General features: G+C 45.1%; 1 protein-coding gene across 3 annotated transcripts in view; it reads right to left on the bottom strand.

The window, feature by feature from the left end:
- Positions 1-18,554, bottom strand: part of LOC126394499 (tetratricopeptide repeat protein 28-like) — a 196,264-nt gene that overhangs the window by 17,077 nt on the left and 160,633 nt on the right. For all 3 annotated transcript variants that reach the window (XM_050051332.1, XM_050051334.1, XM_050051335.1), the window contains 4 exons: positions 11,340-12,136; positions 10,657-11,201; positions 8,158-8,681; positions 2,532-2,641 (listed from right to left, as the gene is read on the bottom strand). In XM_050051332.1, the coding sequence (XP_049907289.1) occupies positions 2,532-2,641; positions 8,158-8,681; positions 10,657-11,201; positions 11,340-12,136 (1,976 nt within the window). The remainder of the gene's footprint in view (positions 1-2,531; positions 2,642-8,157; positions 8,682-10,656; positions 11,202-11,339; positions 12,137-18,554) is intronic.

The raw sequence follows: 18,554 nt of genomic DNA, 5'->3' as shown, positions 1-18,554 counted from the left end.
AGGGCAATGAGAAGCTAAACCATTACCTGGGCATCTTGGACAGACAGCATCCAAGAAAGAAAATGCTTTGTAAACTCTGTGGGCCTGTCTGTGTGATTAGACCTTTCTATTCACTGCCAGACATTGAATTGAGAGAGGGAGATAGACAATGGAGAGGTGGGGCAGCAGGCAGTGTTGCACATTGGCCAAGCGGAGCTAGCCAGGAGTGCTGATTCATGGGAGCCTTTATTGATTTCCTATTTTTGCGCCTATGGCAGCCCCGTAGGGTGACTGGGACTGCTATAGAGCCACTCTCCAGGAGTCCGGGGGCCAGCGGAGAGGGTAAAGCACTCTGCTCACACTGCTTGACCACAGTTCGTACAAGACAAAGAGCTGCATTGGAGAGAGGGTTGTTGGTGTGGATGAAATGGATTCCATCAGCACTGTGGGTTGTGTAAGAGAAAAGAACGAGGAAAAAAAGAGCGCACGCTACTTGTGCGCACACATACATGCATACACAATAGCTCGTCTGGCATATCCCAAGGTCATGCAGGAAAAGTGTGTCAGAGGGAGTGAAGGGAGAGAGAGTAGAGATCAGCGTAGAATCTGTGAGCTCTGCTGCATTAGTGCTAGTAGACAGAGCTGCTAGTCTCAGGCTGATTTTGCTGATAGGACTGTGGGCGGATTGCTGCAGTGCTAGTTTAATCTGTTAGGCTTGCAGACATCCCTTTAAGAGTGAAACTAATTTCTCACAGCGCCTTTCCCTCTGGCCTGACCCCTCCTGGCACCGATGAAAGGGAAACAATCCCAAATGTGCTGCGTCCGCAGTGACTTGCCTTGGCTGTGCTACAGGTAAAATGTGCCACATTCTTCAGCTGCTATGCATTCAGATAGCACTCTTATGTTTTACCGTCAATGACACTAACATGGCTTTTATCTGACATGTTAAGTGAATGTCAATGTCACACTGAATGGGTAACACAAGCGGAGCCTGATACACACACACACACACCTCAAATGATTTTTTGTAAAAATAACCTCCCTGGTAAACTCTCATTCTGTGTGACAGATGATATCAGAGGTAAAAAAAAATCTACAGTAGTCCACAGATACATAAGTAAACATGAATTTATTGATTCATGCTCTCCTTATGAATGTGAGCACTTCTCAGAGGGAGCGTACGTTGGTGAAATAGCTGATTAGAATCAAGGCACGTCAATCTGAGTGTCACGGTGAACAGCGGGATCACAGCTACGGCATTAAACTACAATTGAGTTTAAATATATAGAGAATAAGGAACATGAGGTCAAGTACTGTGATTCCACATCTATGAGTGCTTTACAAATTCCTATACAAATGAGGTTTGAAGTGGGTCAGGGTATGTACCAAGGTCATGTGTAGCAACAGGCCAGCTCATGAATAACCATTTGATGTACACTCTGAGGACAACGGTGTCCTTTCCCACCACCAATTCACCCTGGGGCTACGAGCTGACATAGGGGGAAAAAATCTTAAGCCCTGCTGTGGTATGTCTATATATGTAGACAAAGCACTGGATCTGTGTATGTTACAACAAAGACAACACAATGCTAATATGCACTATTAAGGTCTTAAGGTCAAGCGTTAAACTGGAACGCAAACACACAGTGGAAAATATGTTGCATCGGCTTGTTAGAATAATATTTTGCTTTAATTGAACACAAATTCCTCAGTATGACTCATGAGCCTCTGCTCTAGTCACCACCTTGGTCCAGTCTTTCTTTTCCAACTCTTGTTACAGATAATTGTTAACAGACAAAGTTACTTTTTGACAGAAAAAGAAAGCTATCTGGGTCACATAGATGTACGTAGCGTGCTGGTATCATAACAGAAATGTTTTGGACTAGATTTTGAAAATGAAAGCAGCTGAGTAACATCCCTACAGACACAACTGACAGCCACTGCTGTTGGCTGACTGTTCACAGACTTACATGTGGATACACAAGCTAAGAAAAAAAAAAAAAATCAAATCTTGAGCTGTGGTGTGTGGACAGACTGTAAAGAGAGATGTTAAGGGGATATTCCATGCTTGCCAGGTGGGCAGTGGGCTGAAGAGGAGCGTGCGTGTGTGTGTGTCTGTGTGTGATGCGGAGGCCTGGGACTCCTGAGACCATGCACATAGATACAAAAAATATCTTCAGTCATCTGTCGCCTGTCTGCTGAGATGACAGCATTTACCAGCTCAACAGACTCCCTAGCATATTGCCAGCAGCCGTGTTCAAGCTCTATAGCCACCTCTCCTTTTTTCTCCTCCTGTTGTTTTCTCTCCTCTGGGCTCTTTCTTTCACCGTTAGAGCATTACTGAAAACTTATATTTCACACCCCAGGTCTTTGGACATCTACATCCCTCTCTCATTTGTAATCTTTGCCGACTAACAGATGTGTGCTTATTAGAGGTCAGTTTTAACTACAAGAGGTGGATTTGCTGGAAGGGGTCCAGATGGAGGAGAGGAGAGGAGACAGGAGTTGAGGCAAGGTGAGTCGGGGCAAGAAGAGGAAGGAGAAGGAGATACCTGATGTTGGGCCTCCTCCAGATTCCCACTGGCCCACAAAGAGAGCCCAAGACGATGGCGGATCTTTGCCTCGTCCTCACGCCGAGCCAGCTGCTCCGCAAGCCGCAGGCCTGTCAGAGAGGGAAATGGGAGCAGATGAGAGAGAGGAGAGTAAAAATTATTCAGAGCAGGCAGACTCTTAGGTATCTTTCAGAGTAACAGATGTAAGCATAGCGTGGTACTGATGTTCTGACAGCGAACAGGTTTGGATATTTGGCCTCAGTTGTAAGATACTGCTCACACTGGGACTAAAACACACACACACACACTTCTGCCATAGAGGGAAGCTGTTAGAGCACTAATCGGACTGCATAGTAATCAATGCTAAGCATCGACTGGCTGAGCAAACACAAACACTCGCTTAATGCTTGCATAAAAGAAGCCACACAATATCATGAAGACATCTACAAATATTTGCAAACACGCTGATGAGCTAATAATAGACCGTGTGCAAACTCACAGTGCAAAGTCGACTTTGTGATATTTTGTTTGAGAGACTCTCTGAGTTGTCTGGGAAGCCAGGGGAGGTTTGGGTGTGTGTGTGTATACATGTGTGTGTGTGCGTGTACCTAGGTGTGTATATTCAGTGAGTGTGCCTGTGTCAGATCACCTGGCGAGCTCGCAGTTTGTTTTTCACTTCCAATCCCTCAAGCAGTGAGGCGTATGTCACATCTTTGCATGTGTCCTCAGTCTGCCTGCAGAGTACTTGGTTCTGCCCAATTACTGAGATGAAAATGCCACTCCACAGAGGACAATGATGAAAAAAAAAAAAAACGACAGCTGCTGGGCCACATATCACCCACAAGGTGCTAAATGCACAGCAAGCAGTCTGCAGTGTGCAATGGGCTATTGCTCATGCACAGTCTCACTTAACACGGGGCTCTGTATTTGCAAGTCTATTCTCTCCACTCGCTTGTGCGATGGAGGGGTCTAAACATGCTTTTGGTCAAAGAGAGGAGAAAATGGGCCAAGCCACCCTCATCCGAGCCTGCTTTTCTCGGCATTCCTGGAAAACAGTCTGTGGCTGGACCAGATAAGCCAAGAACAGAGAGCGTGACCCGAAACAGCCAGCCTATTCCGCAAGACCCAGCACACCACGCAACCATAGACTTCATGGCTCCTCCATGGCCACGCTAGCCGGCAGCCTTTGAAGCCTGCAACAGTCTCCCCTCTCGCCTTATCTTTCCACACACCCTCCCTCCGTCTGCCTGCCCTCTCCCCCCATGCATCTGCTGCGCTCCTCTCTCCCTCTACCTCCCGTATTCATTTTCTCATCTCTGTGCCTGCGTCTCTGGCCCCCACCCTCCGCTCTTTCTACCTGTTTCATCTTGACTGTGGTGGCAGTGCTTGCGGGGACTCGGCACTGCTTAGGGCTCATTAGGCGCTGGAGCAAGAGAGAGGAAACAGATCTAAATTATCCTTTTCATTCTCTGACAGCCTCACCCCTCACTCATCTCAACTCCAGCTCTGAGTCTTTTATCTGCACGCACACGCACACATACACAACTACACACACAAAAAACCTTTCTTTCTCTGAGCTGCTCTGTGATAGTTCTTTATGATCAAGCCTGAATGTCAACCAACTCTATGTTTTCTTTATTCTCCAGTTGACAGTGAAATAATACATGTGAATTATGACTCATGCCGATCCTGTCTATCCCCTCCGCCCGCCCGCCTGCCATTCTCTTTCTTTCCCTCCATCCCTCCTTTCCTCCCTAACTCTCTCATTCCCTCTGTTCTCCCGCTCTGTATCATTCAGTGTCTGTCACTGTCACCGTGCGTGCCTTTGGTGCGCCCCGCAGGCACAGTCACGTAGCAGCGACTGACACGAGGATGTGGCCGTGGCTGGCTGCGCCCTGAAGAGCAACTAGAGAACACTTTAAAGGCTGCTTGACAGCTGGGTGAGAGATTCTCTGCAGCCCCTGAGGCCCACGCACCTCTGGCTTCAGACACAGGCTTTACGTGCAGACACCACATACGCATGGGTTGGAACAAGGGCACGAAATCTCATGCACCGTAGAACCACAAGTGTGTTGCGCCGGAAACAAAGTACCCAGGCACATGCATACTCGTGACACATGACAACACAGAGCCCTTTGATCATGACCACATGCGAGAAAGACCAGTGTGTCATATACAGTAAAAGTACCATAAACAATTTTTGAAGGAAAAAAGCTCTCACTGCTACGTCTCCCTCTTCTTCACTCTGTAAAAAATCTCCCACAGACCTCTGACACGTCTAAACACTGAGCATGATGGGGACTGTGACAAATCAAATTCATCCTACATAAACAAACTTCACACTGATACCAAGACAGTAGTGACATTTGTATTGAGTTGGGAATTAAATATTGGTATTTGTAAAAGCTTACCTAATAATTTATGAGATAATGGAGAGCTAGGCTAATTCGTTTTTGTTTCTTCTTCTTTCAGATGTCAAAGGGGCTCTATGAGAAATTCAGAGCGTATGAGTTGTCTGGACACAGTTCTCCACATGGAGGTGGCTGAGATGGCGGCTAGCAGCTAACAGTGCTAACTCCATAAACAACACTAAACCACAGCAACAGAGCAGACGGAGCTAATGTTGTTAATCAGGGGGGAACCTCAGGGTGAGAGCTGTGCTTCCATGAAGGGGACGCAGGAGACATGTCCCCCTAAATATTAAGAGCATGTGTATTTGTTTTCCCCTGTAAAAACACAAAAGTAGAGGGGGGACTTTAATTTTAACAAAATTAAAGACTTTACACCATAAATTGATGCAGAAAAGGAACAAACTGATGCATAAACATTCACCAGAATGCAGGAAATTAAGCACTCGATGCTAAAATCTGACAGAGGAGCCCCCAAATCCCCCATTTCATATATGTCCCTTCAATGCTGAAGTGAAACCTGCACCCTCGGTTTGCTGCTATATTAGAGCTCTGAATGTCACATCACCAAAATATATTGAAGTGAGGTGAAAGCTTTTGTCTGTTCTGAGCCTGAGAGAAATGAAATATGAGAAAGAAAATAGCTACAAATATCTACAAAAGTTAAAAGCAAAAAAGTATATCAGCAGCTCCCCATGCCACCAGTCAAACCCCTACTGCCATTTTAAAAGCAACCGACATGAAGATGTACAGCGTAAAAATAGACACACTGAAAACTGTGAGGGGTCCACATATGATGATGAAAGGCGCAGACATTTCACACTGCAATACTTATCATCCAAATGCATGTAGTTTTATATGCCTCCTGACAAGATGTTCAAAGGCCAGCCTACATGAATGTGTTTTAACACAATTCCTGAGTCAGTTCTATTATAGTGTTTATAACAAAATCATACAAAAAATCATATGTAACGTCATCTGTAAATAAACCTAAAATGTTAGTCTGTTTTGTCCTACACATGATTAAGGCCCCTTTCTTACAGATCATACAGATTTCATAGTGTGTACTATATGAGTTCATTATCCCATACATGTTTCGTGTATGTAATCCAAGATACAAAAACACGGTCTGTAAATGTACAAATGATATACGTTCTACAATTGATAGGATTCAATAGGATTTTCTCTTTAAGAGTATATACTGTAATTTCATATAACTGTTTTTATTTATAATCCACAATAATCAATATATATATAAATATAAACATGAACAACTTTCTCCCAAATCCAGAAAGAGTGTAAAAAGTCAAATTTTGTGATATTGTAGGGTATAAAGTCTGGAGCTGCTCCATAGACAATGAATTGGGAAAGCTTAGAGCATCCAGGGGGAATGTTCTGACTATATGCGTACATTTTCTGTTTCAGAATACTACAATAAAATAAAGTAAAATCAGGCTCCCATTTATTGTCTATGAAGCACTCCAGACTTTATACCTTATGACATCACAAGTTTGAGACCTACTTTTCTGCTTTCTGGCTTGAGAGAGAGCAGCTCATGATCAAAAATATTGACTGAACTTTCCCAGGCTATAGAAATAACATATTGGAACGCTTAATTGAGGTGGTGTTACCCTTTAAACATCAGGTACATTTTGACCGCCACCAGCCTTTGCAGGTCAATATTATTATTCCATTAGTTGTGGTTCCATAAACGAAGCGTGGAGAAACTTTAATACCTCCATTAGTCGCTACAATGACAGCATTGATTTAATGACACCATTGTGTTAATCGTTGAAAAGTGCATCTTGGTGTAAGATGCCTCTTTTGTTTAAGATTGAGACAGCGATATGCAGCGTCCTTTAATGTAACATTACAGGGAAGATAACTTGGGGGTGCAGTGTGAACACTTAAAGTGACAGAAATTATGTCTGCCTATCAGCAATTAATTGGTATCTTCAAGTGTATGTCGCTGTAGCCTTGTCATTCTGTATTAATGTGCAACACAGAGACACACACAAACATATACACACACGCACTGATTTGGAGGTCACATGTTGTCGACACTATCTGCACTAGTTCGGAGCTTTCTTGCTATCCCTCCTTCCAATTAATCTTTTTCGATAAACAAAAAACAAGCAGTGCAGCATGAAGAACAAAAAAAAGAAAAAAGAAAAAACATGACTAGCAGTAGGAGTAGAAAAAATAGAAAAACTGAAGGGGAAAAAACCTCGCCAACTTTTCGGTCTGGGTAGGTTGGCCAGAAATAATTGGCTGTCAAGGATAGTGAAGGCACTGTTCTTTTTCACAGCCAGACTGAGGAACAATACAAGGACAGTGTGGGGGACAACAGGAGGACAGGGTGGAGACAGAATGGCCTGTCGCCTTTGTTTCCATTAAAGCTCAACAAGCAGGCCTGCAGAGGGTGTATGGGTCACTGCAGGCCTGGCTACCTCTAATAGAGCGGACGGAAGAGAGATAGAGGAGATATATTCCTGTTCCCTTGCATTCACTCCCTGCAGGGTGAAATATACAAATGTCCTCTTACACAAGCCGCAATTTTCTCGGATTCAAACAGGGTTTGGGTCGTAACGCGGTGGGTGTGCCTGAGAATGAGGTCTGTCGATGGGCACAGGCGAGGTCGGTGGTGTGGACATTCGGCTCACATCCATGGATGCTTCCACTTATCACATCCCCGGTGACAAAACCCTTCCTGCACTGTCGCTGACATAATGAATTTTCGAGGGGCCAAGCTGCAGGTTTTTATTTCACTATAATCTGCAGGGGACAATGAAGCATGAGAGGCAGGAGTCTGTCAGCCACCGTGTGAAAAGATCCTTTGGCACCTCACTGCAAAGAACCCTCTGAGAAAAGTAGATATAGAGGTGTGAAGAAGAGCGAAAAGTAAACAGGAAAAAAAATGCCTTGGCGTGCATCCTGATAGTTTTGCACAGACATACACACAAATGCTGGTGTACCTATACAGCACAGAAGACAACAGACGCATAATACGCACACAAAATCCCCCCTGTGCACTTATAACACATAAGCACAAAAGCACAAACACGCGCACACACACACGCACACAGCCTAATAAAAATGTGGCAAAGGCTTAGCAACAAATAGGCTCTGAATTTCATATTCATGAATTCACAAACTCTAAGCCTATCAGCTCAGGCAACAAAGGCAATCCTCTCTCCTGTTCCCCCTGACTCACTCACCTTCCTGCAGGTACATGACAGCCTGTGAGTAGTTTTGCAGTGCGTGGTGTGTTCTCCCCAGGCTGCCGTAGGCCAGTGTCTTTGCAGCCAAGTCATTAGTCTGAGCCGCCACACTTAGATGTTGTTCCTGGAACACCACCGCCCGCTCGTAGTTTCCAAGCGACTCGTAGGTAAGGCCCAAGTTCCCATAGGCGCGGGCCTGGCGCGTGGGGCTGCCCGCTTCCTCTGCAATCTCCAGGTCACTTTGGTGGCATCGCAGGGCTGTCTCATACTCTCCCATAGACTGATAAACAGCACCCAAGCCGCAGCTGGCGTCGCCCTCCAGCAGTCTATCCTGGGTATCACGGGCAATGGCCAGCTGACGCTCCAGACAGGAGATAGCCTGCTCGTAATTTCCCAGCTGGCTGTGCAGTGCACCCAGTTCACCGTAGGCCTGAGCCTTGCCTCCACACTCCCCCAGCTCGTGGGCCACCACAAGCCGCTTCTCAAAACACACCAGCGACTGCTGTAGGTTTCCCATGGCCCTGAAGGTAAAGACAGAAAACCAATGAGATTAGGATTGAGATATGTGCGATAAGAAACCGACAAGACAACCTCAAAGAAAATCTGTCACTGCTATTTTCTGTCCAAATTGAACAAGTACTGAGATATCTTCAGTGCCCACAACACTCAAAATAAATCTCCCTGCTTATCTTGGAGAAAATATATTCTTGATTCCTAGGGATACATATCTGTTCTCGCTCTATTAGGATGCAACAGGGAGCGCACATTGCAGCAACTCTTTCATTTGCAAGATCAGATAATTTTAGTTTTGGTGTAAATGAAATATAGATTTAGATGTCCAACACACTGCTGATAGCTGCTGATGTAGACAGACTACAGTGTGTGTGGAAAGCCACAAGAAGAAATGTGAGCGCCGATATGAAATTTAAAATTTAGGCTGTGTTCCAAAGGGTAACGCCGTCTACCATCCTTTAAAATGAGATGGGTCATCTGTCAAAGGATCCTCGCTTCCATCCTCTAGTGTATATGTTGACAGAGTGCCATTCATCCCATCTTGACATTTTATTCACCCGCACAGCCTTCAAAAAGACTTTATTCACATGCTCAGGCACCACCAACAATTGCCGGATGCCGGTTCAAATGGAGCATTAAAAGAATAAAAGCCTTAAGCTTAATTAATGTTGTGTGATAATATATGTGCTTGACTAAGAGCTGTTAGAAGAGGAAAAGGGTTTGAGTGCGATGTCTATTATTCCCCTCTGAACTCATGCATGGCTAATACTGCCGTGCGTGATTGCCGTGGTGCCATGCTGATGACGCACAATAAGAAGAAAATCATCTGCGAAATGAGGATTTCAGCAAGCCTTTCCTGTTTTATTTTGCAGTGTTAGTCTCCCAGGATGCTATCAGCTCTTTGAAGCATACGGAGAAATAGAAGGGAGAAGAGACACAAGATGTAAGAGGTTGCCTCGAAAATAACTGCGGTTCCCTCAGTTTCAGACGTCTGTGTGCCAAAGCCTCTTTGCATACAGATAAGGGCCAGGGCCACTAGGCTGCTGCTGAGACAGCTAGCACCAGGCTCACATCCAAGCCGTGCTCACCAGCAAGGTGCCTCTAAACTATGGTGGTCCTTTATGGTGAGCGCAAGGAGAAAAATAATATGCAAAGTAGGATTACTGTGATTATTAGTATTACTCAGTCAATACAGTTATCTGCTACTGCGACAGCTAAGGGAAATTGATACCGCTGCATAATACAAAGAATGGAAAGTATTTCCCTAGAAATGTGAAACAGAGCTTTGATCACGCCCAAAAAACTCAGGCCCAACTCTACATGAACCTGTTTAGTTTCTGTCCAAGCCCAGTCCATGCCTGAGCCACAGCAGCGAGGGCTTGAGTTTGATTGGAAACCCAAATTTTAAAGACCTTTTTTTTAATATTACAACATTTATTAAAAGCTAGGGCCTGCTTCTTCCCTTTCTTGTTTTATTTCTGTCTGTCATTGGCTCTCCATCTTGCACAAGCCAGGTTCAGCAAAGCGAGCTGCACCCCTCACCCCTTCACTGTGCATGGAGGTCCACAGCAACATGACGCACAGATGATGGTTACCACTCTCCGCTGTATGTTACACACATCTCTGCCACTGCGAGGAAAGCAGAAGCAAACACTGCTGACCAAGTCGTCTTGTTTCCCCTCCCACTTTTGCCATCCAGGCACCAGAATGTAGACTAATGTTTTGTCAGGTTAAATCTAATTCTAAAAATCAACATTTTCATTACTTATAATGGCTTTACAACATGGGCAACGCAGCCCAGACATTATTCATTACATTACACAGACTATAAGGTCTGTATTAAAAAACCAAGAAGGGAAACTGGCAAGAACCTGACTTTTGAGAAATTAAAGCCCAGTCTGGCCTGAACCTGGAGGGTTGGGTTAAGTGCTAATGTGAAACAGTCAGTTAAAACATTACACCTTTCATTTACAGAGGACTAACCTGTGTCCATTGCCTAAGCCCCTGTAGGCCTTCTCCTGGTCTTGCATGCGGTTGAGGCTCTGGGCCACTGACAGATACTGGTCATAGTACTTGATGGCTTCCTCAAAGTCTCCCAGAGCCTCATAACAGTCTCCCAGGTTCCCATAGGCCCTGCCCCTGTCCATTACTGCCTCGTTGCCACTCAGCTGCTGTAAAGTGGCCAGCTGCTGCTCCAGGTAGCCAATCGCCTCCTCCATCACGCCTACATTCATTTTAGTGATGCCCATATTTCCGTACACCTGAGCCTCCACGACAGGATCCTTCAGCCTCCGTCCTAGCTCCAACTGCTCTTCGTAGCTCTTGAAGGCCATGGCGTACTTCCCCAGGGCCATGTAGACAGCTGCCAGGTGACCGTGGGCTTTGCACTCTCCTGGCACGTCGCCCAGCTCTTGATACACCTCCAGCTCCTGGGTGTGGTAGCCCAGAGCTTTGTCATATTTCTGCACAAGTCTGTAGGTGGCCCCAAGGGCGGCATAGGCACAGGCCTCCATCCTACGCTCCTTAACCTGAAATGAGATAGAATGTCACAATATCAGCAGGTGGGACTTGGGTGAGTGATGTCAAAATTACATTCCACATGACATTTCCTATTTATATGATGAATTGTTCTAGTATATGTTGTACTACATTGTGTGTGGCCATACCTGGTGAGCTAAGGCCAGTTGCTGCTCGTAAAACTGAATGGCTCCAGCCACGTCTTTTTTACAGACAAATATGTCCCCGAGGTTCCCCAGAGCTCTGAAGCGAGCTTGTGCATTGTTCAGGGACTGGGCCAGGGACAGCAGGTATTTCTGACACTCCTCCGCCTTAGTGAAGTCTCCCAAGGCCTTGAATGCCAAACCGAGGTTACAGTATGCCTTGGCCTGACTCAGTTTGTCATGAAGGTCCTTGGCCAGAGCTAGGTCCTGCTCATAGTATTTGACGGCATCCTGGTAGTTGCCCAGACAGTAGTGGGCATAACCCAGATTGTGACAAACTTTCCCTTCACTCTCCATGTCTTGGAGGTCAGGGGACAAGCGGAGGTACTGCTCGTAGTAGGGCACGGCCTGAGGGAACTCTCCTCGAGAGCAGTGGAAGTTGCCGAGGTTGCCCAGAGCCCGCGCCTCACTCTGGACGTCTCTGAGCTCACGAGCGATGTTGAGGTGGTTCTGGTAATGTTGTAGAGCGCGGTCATGGGCTCCCAGGGCTTGGTACGCCACAGCCAGGTTTCCATGGGTGGAGGCCTGCGAGGCCCGGTCATTAACCTCCATGGAAATCTGCAGCTCCTGGCGATGGTAGCGAACAGCCTGGTCAAAGGCTCCCAGGGCATTGTAGGCATTACCCATGTTACCATAGGCCCGGCCCTGAGCAGCATAGTCATTCAGCTCCTGAGCAATGGCCAGGTGTGTTTTGTGGAGTTTCAGTGCAGTCTCATAGTCCCCCTTCATCTGGTGGATGATGCCTGTGGAGAGAGAGAAGAGGGAGTGCGAGAGGATGAAGTTAAAGACCCATTCAGAGGAAAATTGTAATTGAGTAAAATTCAAGTGCCTAGTCAGCTCTTCATGTACAAAACAAGTCATTTGGTTGTTAAAATATGCTCTCTGAGCCATCTGTTCTCTGCTTACACAACACACTCTCCAACAGAATTATGGTCATTAAAATGTAGTGCAATCAAACAGAGTTATTATAACACCAAAATAGAATCTTTTGATTGCCTAAGCTGTCTTTGATGATTGTGTCTTAGAGGGATTTTACCAAAACCAACAATTTTTCCACAGAGTTGGAAACGGTTATGGGAGAACAAGAAAGAAAGACAGAGGAAGTAAAAGTGCGGGGAGAGCGTGAAGAGCTGATGGAAAGCTCAGCAAACAACTTTAGAAAAATGAGATAAGTATGGAGAAACAATAAATAATGGAGAACCCAGTGCATTGAGCGTATTATCTCTGATAAAATACCATCCTCAGAAAAATAATAGCTTTACCCCACAGCCAGGCAGCCATCTGGCACACACACATACATACACACAACATCCAAGCAAATCTGCACCCAGACCCACATGCTTATACACAATGACTAATACACAGCAGAGAGTAAAGAGACATCACGGCATATCTATCGCATCTCTCCTCCTTCCCTCTGAGACTCACTACTAATCTTTGGGTCTCTCCTTTTGCATTGCCAACCAACTCTCAATGATAATAATTGCACTGATAATATGAAAGTTCACTGAGAGAGAAGACAGGACGGCTGAAGGTTGGCGGATGGACAGCTGCAAGGCAAATAACTTAGTCCTTCATTCACCAGACTGGCCATCATTGCTTTGCTGCATCAGCATGGAGACTAATGGGCTACTGGGATGGGGGTACGGCTGCTGATGGGACAACAGGGATGGAAACAGTCAGAGCGGGTGGGAACCAGGGGCGGAGAGGGGCTCTGTGGCTTGTGGTGAGTGTGTGATGGTGCCGCCGGGATTAGTTACCGCCATGTGTGTTTTCCCATTTATTTCATCCGAAACCTGCCACATTATGGGCCTGAACACAGGCTACATAAACAGTGGGATTGAAACTAAACAGACGGCTCAAACGACGGCAGAAGTTATACGATAGATGTGGCCATGCATTCAGATGTTGGCTCAATTAAAAAGCAGCACATTAGGCCAATGAGAATGGGAGAAAAAAAGCTTTGGCGCCTCCACACTATGAGCCACTGGGCTGCGTATTGGTTTGACACATTACCAGGTATGTAACACATATACTGTATAGTGCACATAAACTGTTGTAGGCTGGTGGACATAACCCACTAGCGTGCAATTTGCATGATCAATATTTCACTCTAAATCAAGTCTAAATGAGGGGATTTGTTTCAAACTAAACCTGCCTAAATTGGATGTCTGAAAAAAAAATCCAACAGCTTTTCTCTGCAGACAGATTGGATTTCGCTGAGAAAACATCATCACAGATCCTCTGCCTGCTTAATTCAGACCATGATTCAGCATGCAGCAGACACCTACTGACAAATCAAACCTGATTTGCTGTTTGTTTGCTTGCTTGTGTTCTCAGGTTAAAGCGATACAACCTGAACTGACCTTGTAATCATCAGGTCAGTGCCCTGAGGGCTTGGTATGCTAGACGTATCACAGAGTAGAACACAGAGAGAAGCGGTGCTGCCAAACAATACAGGAGGATTTCAGATTGCAAATGACATAACTTCACAATGAGTGAAATTCATTGTGGTTCTTTGGACTATGCACAATACAAATACAGTAAAACTGTCCTTAGCTTGAGCCAAAATAAATAAATGTGGCTCAGAACATTTTGGATTTTAAGGTTTCACTGGCACACACATTTCCTACACCTTGGACAAACCCCTCAGATTTGTCTTTCCCGGGAGTCTTTCCTAAGACTGGAAGCACGTTAAGATTCACAGCAGGCTAGTTGGAAGAGCACTGACAGCTCTCGCCACAAAGTCACTCCCAAGGTTATGCTTTTCCCAATGGAGTCTGATCTTACTGAGGATATAATGGCTACTGATGTATTACCAGCAAACATGTTCCATGCTGCAGGCTAAAAATGGATCTGGGGCTCGGCGATGGACGGAGGGGTAGAAAAGACAGCCGGGGCAGAGGCTGGGGGTGTATGGCGAGGTTTGAGGTTGGGCTCGGAAGCTGCAGCCAAAATTGCCATAAGCCTTAGGCTATGCCTGGAGCCACACTTGAAGCAAGAAAATATTTTCTGCCCTCCCCCCCATATGGTAAGAGGATTAGGGAACCCTCTGGGAATAGTATCCAGCAGGATAGTAAATAAAACCATACAAAACAAGCTGGAAAAACACTGCTGAAACCAAAAAAATTTGGAATCAGTGCGGGGACTTTGGCTCAAGTGGTCACTGTGGTGTGTTGTCCAAATCAAAATGACCCCAATCAGATTCGATTTAAGTGAGTCTTAACATCGTAAGTCTGTGGTGCGTCCTAAATGCACTTGACTGTAACATATTGAATAATATGGCTCAATTGTTTCTCCTTTGAGCACAGCTGGAGACGATGACTGTGAAAAACCAGGACAAAGCACACACCACATCATTCAAATACTTTTACACAGGGCCCTATCCATCCAGAGCCCTCGCCATCCCCCCATAACCAAAGACATTAAAAGCATGGCAATGTGTTGTCACTTTTCATTACACAGCTGGGTGTACATAGAGGGATATGCTGCAGTGATGACTTTGAGGGATGGTGTCTTGTTCTGAGTAAATCACTGTGTCATTCTTCCAGGGAGCTATGGAGGTCCAGAGCGCCACTGCCTACAGTCAGCTAAGAGGATTTTTTTTTTTACCAACAATGGTGCTGCTGCCACTGGGCTGGTGTGATACTAGGAATAGAGTAGAGATGACCAGCCTGAGCCCAAAATAATGACTTGGGTTTGTTTCCCATTTATATTCTAGAATGAGGTCAACATTATAATTTGCATTCATGTTTGAGGAAATAAAACCCGGAACATGACGCTGGAATTGTGGTGTGTGTGGAAATGTTGACTCCTATTCAGGTCTCAGCTGAAGAAGATTGGCATGTGTAAAGTACTAAAATACAGTAATTTACACATTTTTCTAGTTTGGTGTTTTAGTGTGATGAAAAAGAAGAAAAGAATTGCAATAGTCTGGCTCAATTTTAGTCACCACAGAGAAAGGGGAACAGCAGATTGAAAAGGTTCATACCCAGTATGTGTAACCTCCACAGATGATATACGGATGACTGTATCATGATATGGGGGATTACTTTCATAGCGACTTCCACTCTAATCGTGTCTATGAAAATGAAAGGGTGAATGGAAGTTGAAAGACTCCATTATAATATGCAAAGTGTCTTATGAGTTGTACTACATACAATAGTGTATGTTATGATCTGTGGGGGGAAGTAGTGAGCTGAGGCAGAGTCTGGATCCTGCCGGGGTCTGCAGGAGTAGGGACAGGGCGGAGTCTGGGCTTAAGGTAGCAAATCCTCACTCGCAGACACAGACATCTCCTACAGTCTGACTGACAGAGAGACAGGAAGGGGGAAGATAAAAAAGGACAGCGTATGGATAGATGGATGCGTGCTGTGTGGGTGGTCTGCCAACAGAAACACGCAGACTGCTGTACGTGTCCTCCAGCAGCACCAGCTGAGCTGCTTCCCTCCCCGCTCCCGCTAACCCTCACCACACCAACTGTGCCTTTACTGTCCACACGCATGACATCTGATCCCTCCTACCCCGTAATCCGACAATGCTCAGTCTCGACGTCTCAACTTTGTTTTGCACTGCACTATCGCCTCTCAGGTTAGGAACACATCGCAATTCGTGCTGAATTAGCAGATGTGCCGAATGCAGGGAGCAGTTGTTTAATGCAAAAGAAAGCTACAGCTCTTTTGTTTCACTTAATGAGTAGAATAATAACTGCATGCAGTGAGCTAAAGTTTAGTGTAAGCACAAAGCCGAGGAGTGTGTGTTTCACAGGGCCTCTAGTCCAGTTTCTGGCATGGTCCTCTGTGAGGAGATTGAAGGGGGCCATGCAGGGGGAGTCGGGGAGCGTCTGCTGCTTTTCCAACAAACAGAAATTTGGGGCCAGGGTGCACAGATGAGTTAGCAAGCAATGATCTTTTCAGGGGAGCAACATAAGACCAGCATCCTAAGAATCCAACCACCTCATCACCCTCTCTCTTCTTTTGTAGGCCTGCTTGTATTTACTTGAGATATTTACTCAGTCACTAATGAAGAGCTGAAGATGTCACCGATCTCAGATAAATGCACTTTTTTTATGTATTCAATAGGCTCTTTTCCTGTCTTCCCCCCCTTACAGCGTTCTTTCATTCATCCTGTCTGGGCCATTAGGCTCGCTAAATTCCTCTGTAAATTCAGCCCTCTCCTGCTCGCTTTCCCTTGTCAGACTAATATACTAATAACTAATATATCTCCAATCAGTGCTGTTTCCAAGGGCTTAGGTACAAAACTGAATAATCTCTATGTTTCAGTGCCTCAGGCAAGTCTGGTCGCTGTCTGTAGTTTGTCCCTGCTGTGGGCAGTCGGAAATCACTTTTGAAAAGGTACTGGGTTTATGTTCATGCAGCCATTGTTGTTGTTATAATGATGATAATGATGGTGGTAAAAGCATTAGAAATTATGTTTATCTTATCTACTAATTATTCGACAATTCTGCCTCTTTATATGCCATTTACTGGAAAGGCTGACATAATTCCTTTTATGATTAAATGCTAAAGAGCTCTCAGTCTCAGGGTCAGTGTTTTTTCAACTGCCAAAAAACACAACCTATTAAAAATATGAATACAATCGACTGGTGTGACATTGTTAGTGTCAGACATGTTACAAAACCTGGTTATCAGATGTCTAGACCCAGCACATTTCCACAACTGATTTTCTGGAATGTAGATTCCAGCGTTCTCGTTCTCACATGACCCATAAGTGGAAAAAGCTGTAAGTGCAAAAGGGGTTTAGCATAAAAGGTCTGAAACTAATTCAATACAGAAGTTCTTTTTTTTTTTCTCTTTTTTTTTTTAGATACCGTTGATGAGATTTGAATAAAGAGCATCGCAGTGCACATTGTCTGATTCTGTGCTGTTGTGTGAACTCTTCTTCCTGTTGTTTTCCTCTTTCTGTTGCTTTGTTTTTGTGAGCATCAGCAGAAAGCATTCCCTGGGGATGCCGGATAAAAGGAAGGGAGAAAAAAAAAAAGCTTAATTAGGACTGTTACCTCCAGCCCTTCTTGTTGATGGGAGCCGACATTTAAAGTGACTTCTTTGAGACATATGGTCAAACGAGGAGGTGTGAATTGTGGAAAAGAGGCCACGAGAGAGGCCGGCTTTAAACACAAGCGCTATCAAACAAACTTATTCAAAGTCTCTTTGAAGTGAAATGCAAGGGGAAATAATAGAATTTAGATTCTGTTTCATGAATACCAGAAATGTGAGCTACATGGAAACCCACCACTTCAGTCCTCTCTCAGATATTAAATATTGCTGACTAGGGGGTAAGTTAGCCAATTAATGAATAATAAATGGGGCTGGAATGCAACATTTTCATATCCTTTATAGGTCAGAGTGTGCTGAGCCAGGGCTGTTGGTACCGCTGGGCATCATGGTTAGATATTAAAGCATGGCGATCTCTATACCACTGTACCTCAGAGCCATGTCAGCTGCTGCTCCACCCACACTACACGCAACATTAACGACAAGCTGAGAGGGCATAATAAAAGTTTGCTCTTTCCTGTTTCTGCAACTTCTCCTTCCCATCTTTCACAGTGTTTTTTGGCTTTTATCGCTGCTGCTCGTTAATCTTCACTCGATCATCCTTTCCCCTGTTTGTGCGTGGCATTTTTTGAAGTCTCAAACAACATCCTGTTAGTTTTAGCCCACATCTTATTGTGCTAAGCAGGCTCGCGGGTGTCGATGACGGAGTAACAACGCGCACCCCACTGCCGCAAACAAAAACAACAACAACAACAACAACAATGGGGCAATTACCGACTGATGCTTCACAACCTCCACTTCATCCTCTGTTATCTTCATTATTCAGCTCCTCTATTCTATCAGCTATTAAAGGTAATTAAGCGATTCATCAAGTCAGTTTCAATTACTGGGAGCTTGACAGCTGCAGATTACAATCGGTAGGGGTGAGGAGAGAGAATGAAAGAGGGAGGCGCCAAAAACTGGAAAGAAAAAAAGGAGAGAAAGAAAACAGACGAGAAGTACCAACAGATCAGGTAGCACTGAGATGGGCAGCAAGCTTCTTTGGGTGTCAAGGGGTACTGCATCCACGTGATGGTGCAACATGCTTCATCGTCGCCACCCACTCATTTAGCCTCTGCTCTGGAGGTCTTTGACACTGCATCAGCTA

Source organism: Epinephelus moara, chromosome 8 (assembly GCF_006386435.1).
Source record: "Epinephelus moara isolate mb chromosome 8, YSFRI_EMoa_1.0, whole genome shotgun sequence".
NCBI lineage: Eukaryota > Metazoa > Chordata > Actinopteri > Perciformes > Serranidae > Epinephelus > Epinephelus moara.
Note: the sequence above shows the minus strand (reverse complement) of the source record. Positions and strands in the feature narration are given on the sequence as shown.